Source organism: Tympanuchus pallidicinctus, unplaced genomic scaffold, assembly GCF_026119805.1.
Source record: "Tympanuchus pallidicinctus isolate F22 unplaced genomic scaffold, pur_lepc_1.0 scaffold14, whole genome shotgun sequence".
NCBI lineage: Eukaryota > Metazoa > Chordata > Aves > Galliformes > Phasianidae > Tympanuchus > Tympanuchus pallidicinctus.
Genome location: NW_026294659.1, coordinates 17158774 through 17171614, shown reverse-complemented (window position 1 = coordinate 17171614; position 12841 = coordinate 17158774). Strand labels below are relative to the sequence as shown.

Below are 12841 nucleotides of genomic sequence, written 5' to 3'. Positions count from 1 at the left end.
AAACTCCCCGAGATGGTAAAAAAATAATATCAGCTGGAAAGATACTCTGAATTATTTTTAGACTGGTTTCTGTGTATATCCTGATCTAGTTTCCACTAAAACTGGTTTTATCCCCTGCATATATCTGCAAAACTTTATACACGGGATTTTTTTATTTTTTTTTTAAAGATTTGAAATCCCAAATTCCTTCAGGCTACCTAAAGAGGCCTAAAAATAGCAATAAATACAAAAATCTTTACAAGGGGGGATTTAATGCGCCAAGGACATAGTCTGGCACTGGCACTGAAGCACTCCCAGCTTCCAAGTGAGAGAGGAAGTTTGTTCCCCAGCCCCCTGTTCAGTTCACAACAAATGCTGGACTGAAGATGCTGTAAAAAACATTTGCTTTCCCTGCAGAGCTGAAGAACATCTTGCTGGTCCTTCTCAAAAGTTATGTGATAAACCTGGACTGCACGATTGTAACGTTAACTGAGCTTTCTGTAAGAAATCATAAGCTGTACTATAAAGCTCAGGGGAATGAGCCTCCAGAGAGGATAGAGGCCAATGTTTTAATGCCTAAGTGGTCCAGCAAGAAGTGCTTTGGCATTTCTGTTTGGATCATGGTGCACACAGGAGACATACCATGCAGCTAGTAAAATACCTTCACATAAGAGACAATACACCCATAGCTTCTACTCCTAGTTTTTTAACTGCTAAACAAGTACCAGTGCTGAAAGCCCAAGGAGGTCTCAGGTTTTGGTCCAGGGGAGAACACAAGATGGGCTTGGAAGTGGCACTAAGCCATATCTCAGAGTTTCCCTTCCATAATTGCACCCTGAGACTCTAATGAGAGCTCTTAACAGCAGGAGAGTATGAGGTTACAGTTCCCCTGTGAACACCCTCCCAAAGGAGGAGGGAATCTCCAGCATGCATGTGTTTAGCTGTGAGCAGGACACAACAGAGCCATTTCACAGAAATCTGGATCCCAACTAGTCAGCTGTAGGATCCTGGGGATCTCACAACCCACAGCCAGAACAAGCTGTATCCAACAGGAGGTTGTGTCTCTTCAAGCAAAAATGGGTGAAAATGTCAGCCAATTAAGCTTTTCCCACCTACATCACATCAGCTCCAAAAGCCAAACCAGGATCCCAGCAGAGCTCTACGGGAAGTCTCACTTCAGCCAATCTAAATCCTTAATGTTAAAATGTTACAAAAAACAGAACTGCTGCGTGGGAGCACCAAAGCCACTCTGTGAATATTAATCGCTAGCATATATTGAATGTAATTGTCTCTCCAATATTAAAAGGCTTTCCCTCTCAATTAGTGGAAAGTGACTCCCACAGTTCAATTTAAGGTTTAAATTTGGAAGGAAGAGATTTTCTTTTTCTTTTTCTCTACCTTTAATGTAAGCCATGTACTTCCAGAAAACCAATGGATAAGGCATTACACCAAAATTTGTAGAGCTGTCCATACACGTCCAGCACGTCCATACTATGATACAACCAAGCTTGTTTTCCAGCAGCTCTGGTCAGTACACCACAAAAACTGAAAGCTAATGATAAGGGAGTCATTAAGGATGTGAAGCCCATTGAAAAAGCATTGAAAGCCTGGGCCTGGGAGAGGCAGAAGGAAACAATTCCCAAAGTTGTGCTTGAGCACCAGCAGGCACAGGCCAGTGCAGTGCCAAGGAGCACAGTAACAGCTAAGCAGTAAAGCCAATAGATCTACATCTGAGCTTGCACCTGTATGCTGGGGTAACCATCATGCTCTTCTTCACCCTAGTGGTGTCATGTGAGTGAAGTGCTGAGATGTTTTCGGACTGGGGACAAAGTGCAAGGACAGGTTGGTAGCTTCCCTCTTCTCACCCTATCCAAAATCACCTACTGAGCTTTACCAGGGAACCCATCCTTTTATTTTATGTGCAAATTTGGACTTCCTTTTCACTCAAACACATAATGACAGACACTGCCCCATTCTTGCTAAAGGTAGGTTACATCTAACATGATTTCAGTACTGACAAGTATCTTATACTTACTCTATGCTGCTAGGATTAAAGGCTTGGAAGGAATATTAACTTCTCCAAAGCATTAATTTTCTTGATTTTATTTGTGGTAATGATCAGTGCCAAGCCTCCTCATAGCCACTGTTTGTCTCCAGGCTCAGGAGATGCACCTAGTGAAACCATCCCACAAAGCCATTTCCTTGGGTATAGCTGAACATGGTTCGCAAATTCATGACTTTCACTTAAGTTCCTCAGAGGAATTTTCTTAATAGCAGGATAGACACCCAGAAGAAAAATAAGTGCTTCACTTATCACCAGTGACACTGCTCCCCTTTTCTTAAATACACTTGAAAGAGTGCTGTAGGCAGCATTGCACCTAATAATCTTTCATGAAAGCTGTTACGTTCAGGGCTTCCAAATAACATCTTGCTTTTGTTGTTCTCCTCTTCCTTTTTATCTTGCACTGCCTGCACCAAAGGGTTTATGCGCTCTCCCTGTAAAAATACTTCCAAAAATAAAGGGCTGATTTGGAAGTACAAAGCTGCTGTTGTGGGACGCTGCAGCATCTGTTTTAGCGTGTCATCTTTATATTTAGAAGCAGCATATCCCCACAGATCAAGCACAGCCGGTAAGTCACTCAGCAACCCCTTCCCATCAGCTCTCACAAGTCGGTGCCAGCCGACGTCCTCCCTCCAGCTGCAGGGGGGGCTCCTCTTGCCTTCCCACAGCCCTCTGCACAGAGGCAGCCCCGCACCTACGCCACGGCACGCTGCCACCTTACTCATGCTGTTGAGCCTTGTCTCTTTCTCTCTAACATTAGTGTCCTGATGAAAGCTCAGCCCATTGGCAAGACAACTGCAGGCCTCCAACCTTGATGCTTTTTTGCAACGTGCTGCTTTTTCTTTTTCTGGGTCACGCGGTGCGGTGCGTATGCCGCACGGCATCTGTACGAGAACATGCTATAAAATCAGAGGAGCCACTGAAGCGTGCAATCTAGCACACAGCTCTGACCTGTGCAGTCAGACTGCTTTGTCTGTGCCCCTCAGCCATTTTTCTAAGCAGATGCCCACAGCTAGAAAATAGTTGACATTGAAAAATGCCAGAGAGCCTCTTCTATGAAGCAGCTGGAGCTCTGCTCTGAGAAGGTTCAGCAAGTAAACTAAATGAAGTTAAAACAAGCACAGCATTCCTACAAAGTGTTTGCCACATGTGAGCTGTACAGGTGGTCAGGATTTGAAAACCCTTTCTCCACCCCCCTTTAAGAGCAGTCTGCTCTTTACAGAATTGCTGTTTGCAGCACCAGGCAGCTGTGTAACTCAACCAGGCAGAACACAGCAAAGCAGGACAAAACACAACGCAAGCCCAACAGGAGCCATCAGAACAAAGGTCGCACAAATACTGTCTGGAGGGCAGAAGGGGCAGCAGATAGGGAAGCTTGTCTTGGCTCCTTGCTGCCTGTAATGGATGATGGCTACGATGTCCTCCAAGGCTAGAATCAGCATCTTCTCCACACACCCTCCATCATTCTTCAGTCTGCAGCAGGTGAACAAAGCAGCTCACAGCACTGGCAGTCTCCTCCAGAGACCACTGTTAGTGGGTGATGCTTTGCACAGATGTGAACACTATTAATTAAAAGAGTGAAATTTCAGCCCAGCAAGCATTTATAATGAAGTGGAGGGGAAATACTCGCAGATTTCTCCTTTGCTTTCAACCATGAGGAGTACATGTGTGCGTGCGTGCAGGAGGGGGAGAGGGGCAGAGAGTGCAGAGAGGGCAGAGAGGGGAGAAGCAACGTGTGTGAGCTCCCAGGCAGAGTGATCGGTTTTGGCAGCTACCCTGAAAGGAAAAGGCACCGTCAGCTCTGTAAAATACACAAGAACATCTTTACTGGCAATCTTCTCCAGAGATTGCATAGAGTAGAAAAGGCCCAAATAGAGCTGCAGAGAAGGAACGCTGCACTGATGTATCAAAGCCACCTCCTGAGACTGTTTGGTTCAACTCTCGCCTGGACACAGTCCCCTGTTGCTGCTTCCTGGAACAGAGGTGTTGAACAAAAACAGAGCCTGGAGGAACCTGGAATACCTTTATCTACAGAAACAGCCTGGCAAATACTACAGGCTTCCCCTTTTATGAGAAAAAGATGGCCTTACCTGAGTAGTTTTTGCCCTCCTGCCCTGCATGCTGTTACTATGGCTCATCTGTGGGTTGGTGGCTCCTTCTGAAAGGCAATGGGACTTCCTGCAGGGCAGCGTATTGTAGTTACTGTAGGAAGGCGCATCCTCGGCAGCACCAGATGCCATCTTATGGCTGCCAATGTCTGGGATGTCAGACACTAAATTCCGGCAGTACCCTCCAAAAGCATTGCGTGGGCCCCCATTTATTGTAGCACTTGGGGCTTTGGGGGAGTACAAGTCACTCATGGAGTTAGCACGCTGGCAGCCAACCAACTGCTGGGGGCTGCACTCAGCCTCCGTTCCCCGGGCCGTCTCAACGTCCTTCTCTTCGGCCAAGCCCAGGATTTCCTCATTGCTTGTCAAATGCTCCTGGCTGAGGTCAGAAAGTGAAAACTCCAGGCTGTCCTCCCGCCAGATATCGGCCGATTTGGAGCGTTTCTTCTTGAAGCTGGCTGTCTCCACGAACCTCGTCCCGTTTGGCGCGTACCGGCGCAGCCTCCCGTCGCCTTCAGCCAGGAATGGTGTTTCCTCTCCATACAGCCGGCTCTCCTCAGAGTCGGGCATGCTCTGCACAGAGGCTGCGGTGAGCACAGTACTGCTGTCCATGCTGGGCGTAACAGAGGAGTCGGTGTGGTAGGAGACGGGCCGCAAGCCCATGTCCACACGGTCCACCCAGATTGGGCTCCCAAAGTCCTCGAGGTTGGCCTCCTGGGTAAAGGGCTCCAGACCGTTCTCTGCCAGTGACTGGGGGATACTGGGGGTGCTGCTGGAGCGGGTGCTCACCTCTGAGTTCCTGTGGATAATTTTGCCAGAAGAAGCGTGTCGGGTCCGGCGAGAAGCTTTATTGGTGAGGCGAAGTGAACGTGAGGTGTGCTTGCGGCCCAGGCTGGCGTGCTTGTCTCCATAGAAGGCATGCTCTACGTTTTGGCTTTCCGCGTTTCCCATGGCTTCACAGTCTGCAAGGGGAAAGATCAGGGACCATTAAAGTCAGCAAGGCTTGCTGTAGCAGCGGTTACAGTAATTCAACAGTTCAACAATTAATTAAGGGAGCTGGCAACTGTACCAGCTCCTTACACTTACAAATCAGATAAATCAGTACAAAGAAAGAAGGCAGATCATTGCTATGCCAGGGTGAATGATGAGCGTAGAAGAGGGAAGGACTGAACCTTGAATAGTGGTCTGGTCTGGAGCCAGTTTATCAGAAGGTACACTATTAATCTCAGCCACGCACATGCTTACTTGACTACTGATATTAACTAATCCTTCACAATTCTAGCCAACAATATAAATTCAAAAAATCAACAAGTGGATAGGCATTTATCTGCATGCAACGAGACACCAAAAAGTAGAAGGACAAACTTCTTTATTTGAGATTTCGCTTTTTTTTTTTGCTAGGAACCACAAGTTGAAGCACCAAATAGCAAAGTACAAATTCAACTATTTGTTAGCAAGCTAATGATAGGTTTGATTTCTGGAATAAAATACAGAGCAACATTAATCAGGTACAAAGATCCCCACACAAGAGAGCTGTATTATGAAAAATACATTATCATGAGTGACTCAGACTATACAAAAATAACCTTTCCTTTCTCCTCACTCTGAAGCAGATAGCTAGATCTAAGTACTTTGATCTAGCAAAGAGAAAATCAAGCTGGAAGATAGGAACTGGGTTTCTGTCCCCTTCTCCATATCCAGCCTCCTGCATTATTAAGTTCTGCACGCCCCTCCCTGAAACGGGTTTCCCATCTAGCAGATGGGAGTCATGATCTGGATTCAGCCTTGGAAAACACTGTGAGATCTGTGCTCTCACTCAACAAATGTCAGAAATATTTTTTTAGTAGTATTGGTTCCTTCTGAACCAAAGAGCAAGACGAAGAGCAAGAAAAGTAAATGCTAAAGTACATGGCCATTCAAAATTAAATAGGAGGGATCCTGAATTACACATAAGACAATTATATTTAGATAAATAGTCCATTAATCTTTAACAGAAATTCCAAGACAAAGCTTCCTCATTTTAAGGTACTTCTATTAGTCTGGGTTGAAAAAAAGAACTCTGTCTTGACAGTAAAATATTCTGGAGGTTCTAATTTCTCTAGGCAATTTCTTCTCCTTTAACAGGACATGCCAATGAGTATTGAGCCAAGTATTCACAGGCTGAATGTGCCCATGCGTGCTCCCTCACTATCTAAATATACAATATCACTATTGCATGAAACTGAATTAACCCTACATGAAATACACCAAAAGCAATGAATTGACTGCGTTAAACGTGGGCACAGCAGTTCTGCCGTAGGCTGCTCTGGATACGTAGAGTGGAACTCAGCTTATATAGTAACATTTCTGAAAACAAAGGACAACACTACTTAGTATTTCTGCCCAGCTAGGTAGGTCGCATCTGAGGCTAAAAGTCTGCTCAGTGCCAGAGCAATGGGCGCCTCCAGAAATATCTGGACATTTCAGTATCTAAAGTAAATATAGTCACGTGCCAAGGAAACCATACCAGGAAATACCCTGCGTCTACTGAATGTAATGGCTGAACTCCCATTGACTGTCACGAGACTTGGTTATCATGTGTCGTTTAGAAAAATAAATGTGCTGAACAGAGAGTAGGTTTTAATCTAAAAAAAAGTAACAGCATTATAAATCCCCAGGCAGGGTTTATTATTCCTTAGAAGCTACAGACCTCTGATATGGACTGGACAGAAAAAAGAACATCAGCTGGCTACTTCTGAAGTACTTTAGAGCACAAAACCTGCATTTTGTTCTCCACACTGATGCCTAAAGCCAGACCTCAACACTCCCCCTCTTGCAAAAGAAACTCTCCTGGGGTAATACTTTTAGCTGCTTTGATTCCGAAATTCTTACTAACCATACTTTCATTTGAAAGGATTTCCACTAGCTGCAAAGCACATCAGACCATGCAGTCATTTTTCCCTCATCTCCAGCAATGAAACCATCACTTCAGTATCTATTTAAGGAGAAAAAGCAATTCTAAAAGTTCTCTTGAAACCATGACAAATTAAACGAGAGGCTCTTTACCTTTTGATATGGAGCTGCAGAAGGGCAGGAGTGCCCTAGCGCACTGCACAGCCAAGCACACTTGCTGATGAAAACACTGTGCTGCAGAAAGCAGCACTGTGCCACCACCTCGAAGTAGAATCCATGCACACCAGGCAGAATGACACCAAACCAAAAAGAAGCAGCAGCCCAGGCTGCATCCCCAGCCAGAAAAGGCTCTCCTGGAAGGAGGAAAATCTTTCCTCCACAGAGCAGACGGCTACAGGAATGTTTACTGAGCAGTTTCACACAATGAGAAGTATCTGCTAGATACCTGTGAGAAGTGCCAGACTTCAAAGTAAATAGCTGTCCCTTTTTAATTCTATGTATTGGCGCTTTAGGTGAGGATGCCTTTGCAAACCCTGCAGACAGCTACCATCCAGGTGATTAGCCCAGAGCTTGCTCCTGCACGCAGAGTGAAGCCTTACCGCAATCCCTCCATCTTCCCCAGCTATATGCTGCAGGTTGACATGCATGCAAGTCCCACTAGTTTTCAAGAGTTGCCCCCAAACCAGTTCAGGTGTTTATAGGATCTTGCAGTCAAGTTCACCAAAATGGGAAAAATTAAACTCAGAAGAAAAACAAAAGATTATTTTTAAAGCTTAGTTTTGCTGGGGTAATGAGCTGAACGCATGTGCACCAGCACCAGCACAAAGAAGCCCACCTGCAGATGCAGTGAGGACAGGCAGCATGGCTGTAGAGCCATGTAGGAGCCAGAGGAGGGGGGGAGAAGGTGGCAGGGGCGGCCGTGGTGCAGATGCAGTGTCCTCAGCTAGCAGGAGTGAGGCAGCAGACACCCTGGGGCAGAAACGCCTCCAACTGCTCCAGCCACAACTGCCAGATGCTGCCTGTCTACGGCTTAACTGAATTTAGCACACTCAATGAAAAAAATCTGTGTCAAATTAAGAAAATGAGTCATATTAATGGGTCTTGCACATAAACGCTGATAGGACAAAGGCTCCCCTTGTTAGCTCGCCTGCCTGAATCCAAAGGTGACCATTAAAGACCTATTGAGGTACCCACAGGATACTACATAAATCAAGTGTGACACGTCTTGATGCTTTAAACAGGTTTGTCAAGCATGGCCAAGGATTGCGACGTGTCAAAAATCTGTTCTGAATTATTCTCCAAAGCCAGCAGAGATTAGTGCACACAGACCATTATCACAAGCAGAACCAGTTGGAAATTTTTCAGCAGAAAATGTCGATTCATCAAAACCCAAATTTTTTGTGGGAATAGACAGGTTTTGATGAAAGACTTCTCCATTCCAAGAGGAAGACACATGAAAACCCAAGCAGGGAGACAGGCACGTCTCCTAGAGGAGATACCAGCTCAGTGACTCAGTCACTTGCCAAAGAAGCAGAAGATCAAGATCTGTATCTGCAGCCCAAGTGAAGCAAACAAGGGGCTGTGACTCTGTTCCTCCACATCCTCAAGGGGCAGCCTGACCATCGAACTATGACTGCTCTGGGAAAGGGCTCCCTCTCCTACAAGATTGGTTCCATCCTGGTTCAGAATAGGGAAAATATCAGTCATGGAAGTCCAGGAAGGACCAGGAAGGTCTGTCTATTGCACACCGATAGACAGTACATTTTTTTTTTAATTATTTTTATCATGGAAAACAAAGACTCAGTATGTGACTGTGATATCAACATTAGGATATCACCAGGGAGAACAAAAATTCTGCAGCAAATCTTTGGAAAAAACAATGCTCCTTCTATCAACTGCCCTACACAGACTGGTTGAACTCTAGCTGACCTGCTGAGTCTTTGCTGGCTGAGTCATATAAAATGGTTACAGATAAAGAAGATCATATTCCAAATGACCACTGATGATGGTCCCATCTAAGAACACCATTTCATTTGAAATCTGTAATTTTTGTTTCTCTTCCCTTCTCCTCAATATTAAGTATTCCTTAAAAATATTACGAAGCCAAAATATTTGTTCAAAGTAAACCTATGTTACTAACTCTCCAAATTCCAAAAAGTTGGGCCTTTAGATTCCAGGAGAAAATCTGACATATTATTAACTTTCAACCAAATTTGAAGCACCTCGCAAGACAACAGATTGCCAATTTAAATTTAGATTTCTAGTAGGAGGCCCTGGTGACAAATCTGTATTTTTCTCCTGGAGCGAAGCTTGAAGGTTGTGAGAACCAGAACAATGATTAAATCCACAGTGAGCAATGATTCTACAGAAATAAACTTCTGCGCAAATCTTCCAGCCAACAACAAAGATTTTTACTGAACTCACAAGAACCACACAGAAAAATGTACAAGGCTAATAACCAAGTGCAAACGTATATATTTTATTGTAATCAACGTGTGCTTTTTCAAAAGGGCAAGAAGGAGACTGAAATTCTACAGTATGTCTTTGAGTTTCCCAGAAACTCCAACAGTATATTTAATTGTTTTCAAATAAGAGCCTTTTAACCAGCCATTTCTTTTTTGTAAGCCGTTCTCGTATATGCTAAAGCATGGGATGGACTCCAAAAAGGCCCTGCAGGCGATTCCAATCAGAGGAGGAGAGAGGAGAGAGGGAGGAAGGGATGTCATCAATAGCTGCTTGATAGCAATTCAAATGCCTTTGTATTGCTAAATGGGTGTAACCATAAACCACATGCAGCTTATCCAATTTTTCCCCTCCCACGAACCATTATACAAAAACAGCAAACTCCTCAAGAAAATGTATGGACACACATGTACCTTCCAAGGCAATACTGGTATCCAGCGCAACCTTCCCCAAGAGAACTGTGGCATTTAGAGGTATAGAATTGCAAATGATACCAAAATGAACAGTTACTGGGATTGCAGAAGCTGTCAGCACCTGCCACTCAGCGCCTCCATTACTCCCTCGTCAGAGTCTATGACTATATGCCAAAAACCTGGGGAGAAAGAGGGGAGAAAAAAAAAAAATCAGACAAAGGGTTAGCAGGAATGGCCACACAGGAGGACATATTCTGCCAAGTCCTATTATCATCACTTACCTAGGAAACATTGTTCAATACAGCATGCAAATGCCGTGTTTCAATTTGAATGATACAATCTGATGAGAGTAGAATAAAGGAAAAGCCCAATCAGATGCCTTGAGCCCAATAAACAGAGCTCCTCATCCTGACACTTTTTGCAGTACAATTCCCTGAAGAAATGAAGGTGCCCTGCAAAGGAGCAGTCAGAGCAGAGCACACACCTGTGCCTGCTGCCTGGACAGGGCTCACAGAATCACAGAATTGTAGAGGTTGGAAGGGATCTCCAGAGATCATCGAGTCCAACCCCCCCTGCCAAAGCAGGTTCCCCATAGCAGGTCGCACAGGTCGGCATCCAGGCAGGTCTGGAACATCTCCAGAGAAGGAGACTCCACCACCTCCCTGGGCAGCCTGTTCCAGTGCTCCGTCACCTCACTGTAAAGAAGTTCCTTTGCACATTTGTGCAGAACTTCCTATGCTGCAGTTTATGGCCGTTTCCCCTTGTCCTGACATGGCCTCCAAATATGGCCTCTCACAAAGGCACCCTCTGAGGGACACAGGCTTAATCTCTGGAGGCAAACCACCCAAGAAAGGCCTGAAACCAAGAGATCCCAGACAACATGCCTCTGTGCCGACAGCCTGATTTATGAAAAGGGTAGTAATCCCAGCAGTGATTTCATTAACATTTTTCAAGGACAAATCAGAGGCGTACGGCAGAGCGTTTACATGCGTTTTTGTGCACGGTGAAAAGCTCTTGGGGTTAATTGCACCCACAAAAGCGTGGATACAAGAGACAGCCTGTGCCTACCTAGGCCTTAGGCCAGTCATCAGAACAGTCCTGAAGTCACATAGGTGCTCATGCACAAGCCCAAGCAATTTCTTAGCTCGGTATGACTGGAAGACACACAGGGACCGGTCCTGTAGGCACCACAAGCCCACCAGAGGAGCCAGGGCTCTGCCCACACCAGCTCCAGTCACACAGCTGCTCCTCCATGGCCCTGCAATAGTGTCAACAAAATGCCGCAAGCCCAGCTGTACAACTTACACATACCTCCAAAAGACTCAAGAAAAACAAAACAAAAGGCTTTGGATGAGATTACCGATGCCTATCAGGTTATTAGAGCTATCTGGTGGGGAAACTGTGATCCCCATTTGGCTGGGTTCTCAAAAGAAATGAGCGTCATCGGCTCCTTTCCAAATTGAAAACATTTGCGTTTTCTTTTTCCTCCTTCATGTTCCCCTCTCTGTTCCCCACCTCCCCCTCTCCCCCCAAGCTATTGGTTGAGTTCTGTCTGAAAAGCGGTTCATGAATTGCTCAGGAGCTGACAGAAATTAATAAAATGAAGCTCATTTATATTGAAATGGACTCATTATCATGCCAGCTGCCAATAGTTTATAAGTCAGGAATCTTGCTGACAAACAAGGTCCTGCAGGCAAGAGGCTTTCCACCTGCATCCACCGCATGACGGATAATCCTATGAAGTACATTCCTCACCTCCAAAGAAATAGGATTTGTGATAATCTTTTTTTCAGATCTGTCTGCTGTGGCCACAGAAAACGTGTCCAAAAGAGGAAAAATACAGATGTGGCTGAGCATTTATCAGGTTTTCCATCATGAAGTGGTTTTTGAGGAGTCTGTAATTCAGTCAGAAAGATCTGCTCCAGCCTGAAGCCAACTCTGCTCACTTCTGCAGAATACTAGCCACAATGTGCCCTGCTCCACACACTGCTTTGCTCCTCCAGTGTAAATTATCCTCTGCTTCTACCCATGCTCTGCATCAAAATTTAAATGAATTGCCTTGTTTGTTAAAAAGGTGGAAAGATCCAAAGTGGAGACCCGGAACTGGTAGCTGAGTGATCCAAATTCTCACTAAGCTCTACAGCATCTGAAGGGCTGGCAACATCCACTGCAAGAACAATGACTGTTCATGCACACACGGTTCCTTCAGAAGATTATGTTTCCTTTCTGAAAATGATTGTTCCTATTAACTTCTTCAACTTGGAGAGACTTTCTCAAATGAAAGCAAGCTGCACCTTTCAAGGAAAACATCAGGTTTTCATATTTATCTTTGCCTGTCATTAACACGCACTGCAATGGTCCTCATCTCCACACTCTGTACTTCACCCCAGCAGCCCCAGCTCTCCTGCTCAGTAGCTCTGTGGGTCCTTCATGTGGAAGCCTTCAATGAGGTCTCCCCTCACACAAGCCAACAGCCAAAGGGAAGTCCCTGAGGCAAAAAGGGATGTATGCTCTCCTCCATGAGGAGAAAAGACAGAAGCAAAAGAAGCAAAATGGTTTGTTACAGCTTGCTTCCCAAATCCCTCGCAGGATTTGCTTTAGGTGTTCCTGGACACTTGCTATGCAAGCAGAGCCTGATCAAGGGGCAGCTAACTGCATGCTCAGATTACCAGTATCTCACAGCAACTGCTCGCAGAGCTGACAGACAGCTGCAAGCAGGCACGCTTGGAACAGCCCACCTCATTAGAAAAGAACCATCAGAGGAAGATTTTCAATCTATGCTCGATACCAAACATTCAGTCTTAGAGCCGGTTCATGCAAACGTGCATGCACAAACAGATATATGTACACATCTATGATGCATGTGTGCATGCATGTATGCTAATGCCTACATATATCAGTGCAACTCCTTGTTCTTTGAAGGC

At 45.2% G+C, this 12841-nt stretch overlaps 1 protein-coding gene across 8 annotated transcripts in view; it reads right to left on the bottom strand.

The window, feature by feature from the left end:
* TIAM1 (TIAM Rac1 associated GEF 1) overlaps positions 1-12841 on the bottom strand; it is a 173273-nt gene that overhangs the window by 76316 nt on the left and 84116 nt on the right. For 4 of the 8 annotated variants that reach the window (XM_052674052.1, XM_052674054.1, XM_052674056.1 and 1 more), the window contains one exon: positions 4132-5111. In XM_052674052.1, the coding sequence (XP_052530012.1) occupies positions 4132-5100 (969 nt within the window). In that variant the 5' untranslated portion in view covers positions 5101-5111. Of the gene's footprint in view, positions 1-4131; positions 5112-9917; positions 10097-12841 lie in introns of all 8 variants that reach the window. The other 4 variants (XM_052674049.1, XM_052674051.1, XM_052674050.1 and 1 more) reach the window with 2 other exon arrangements.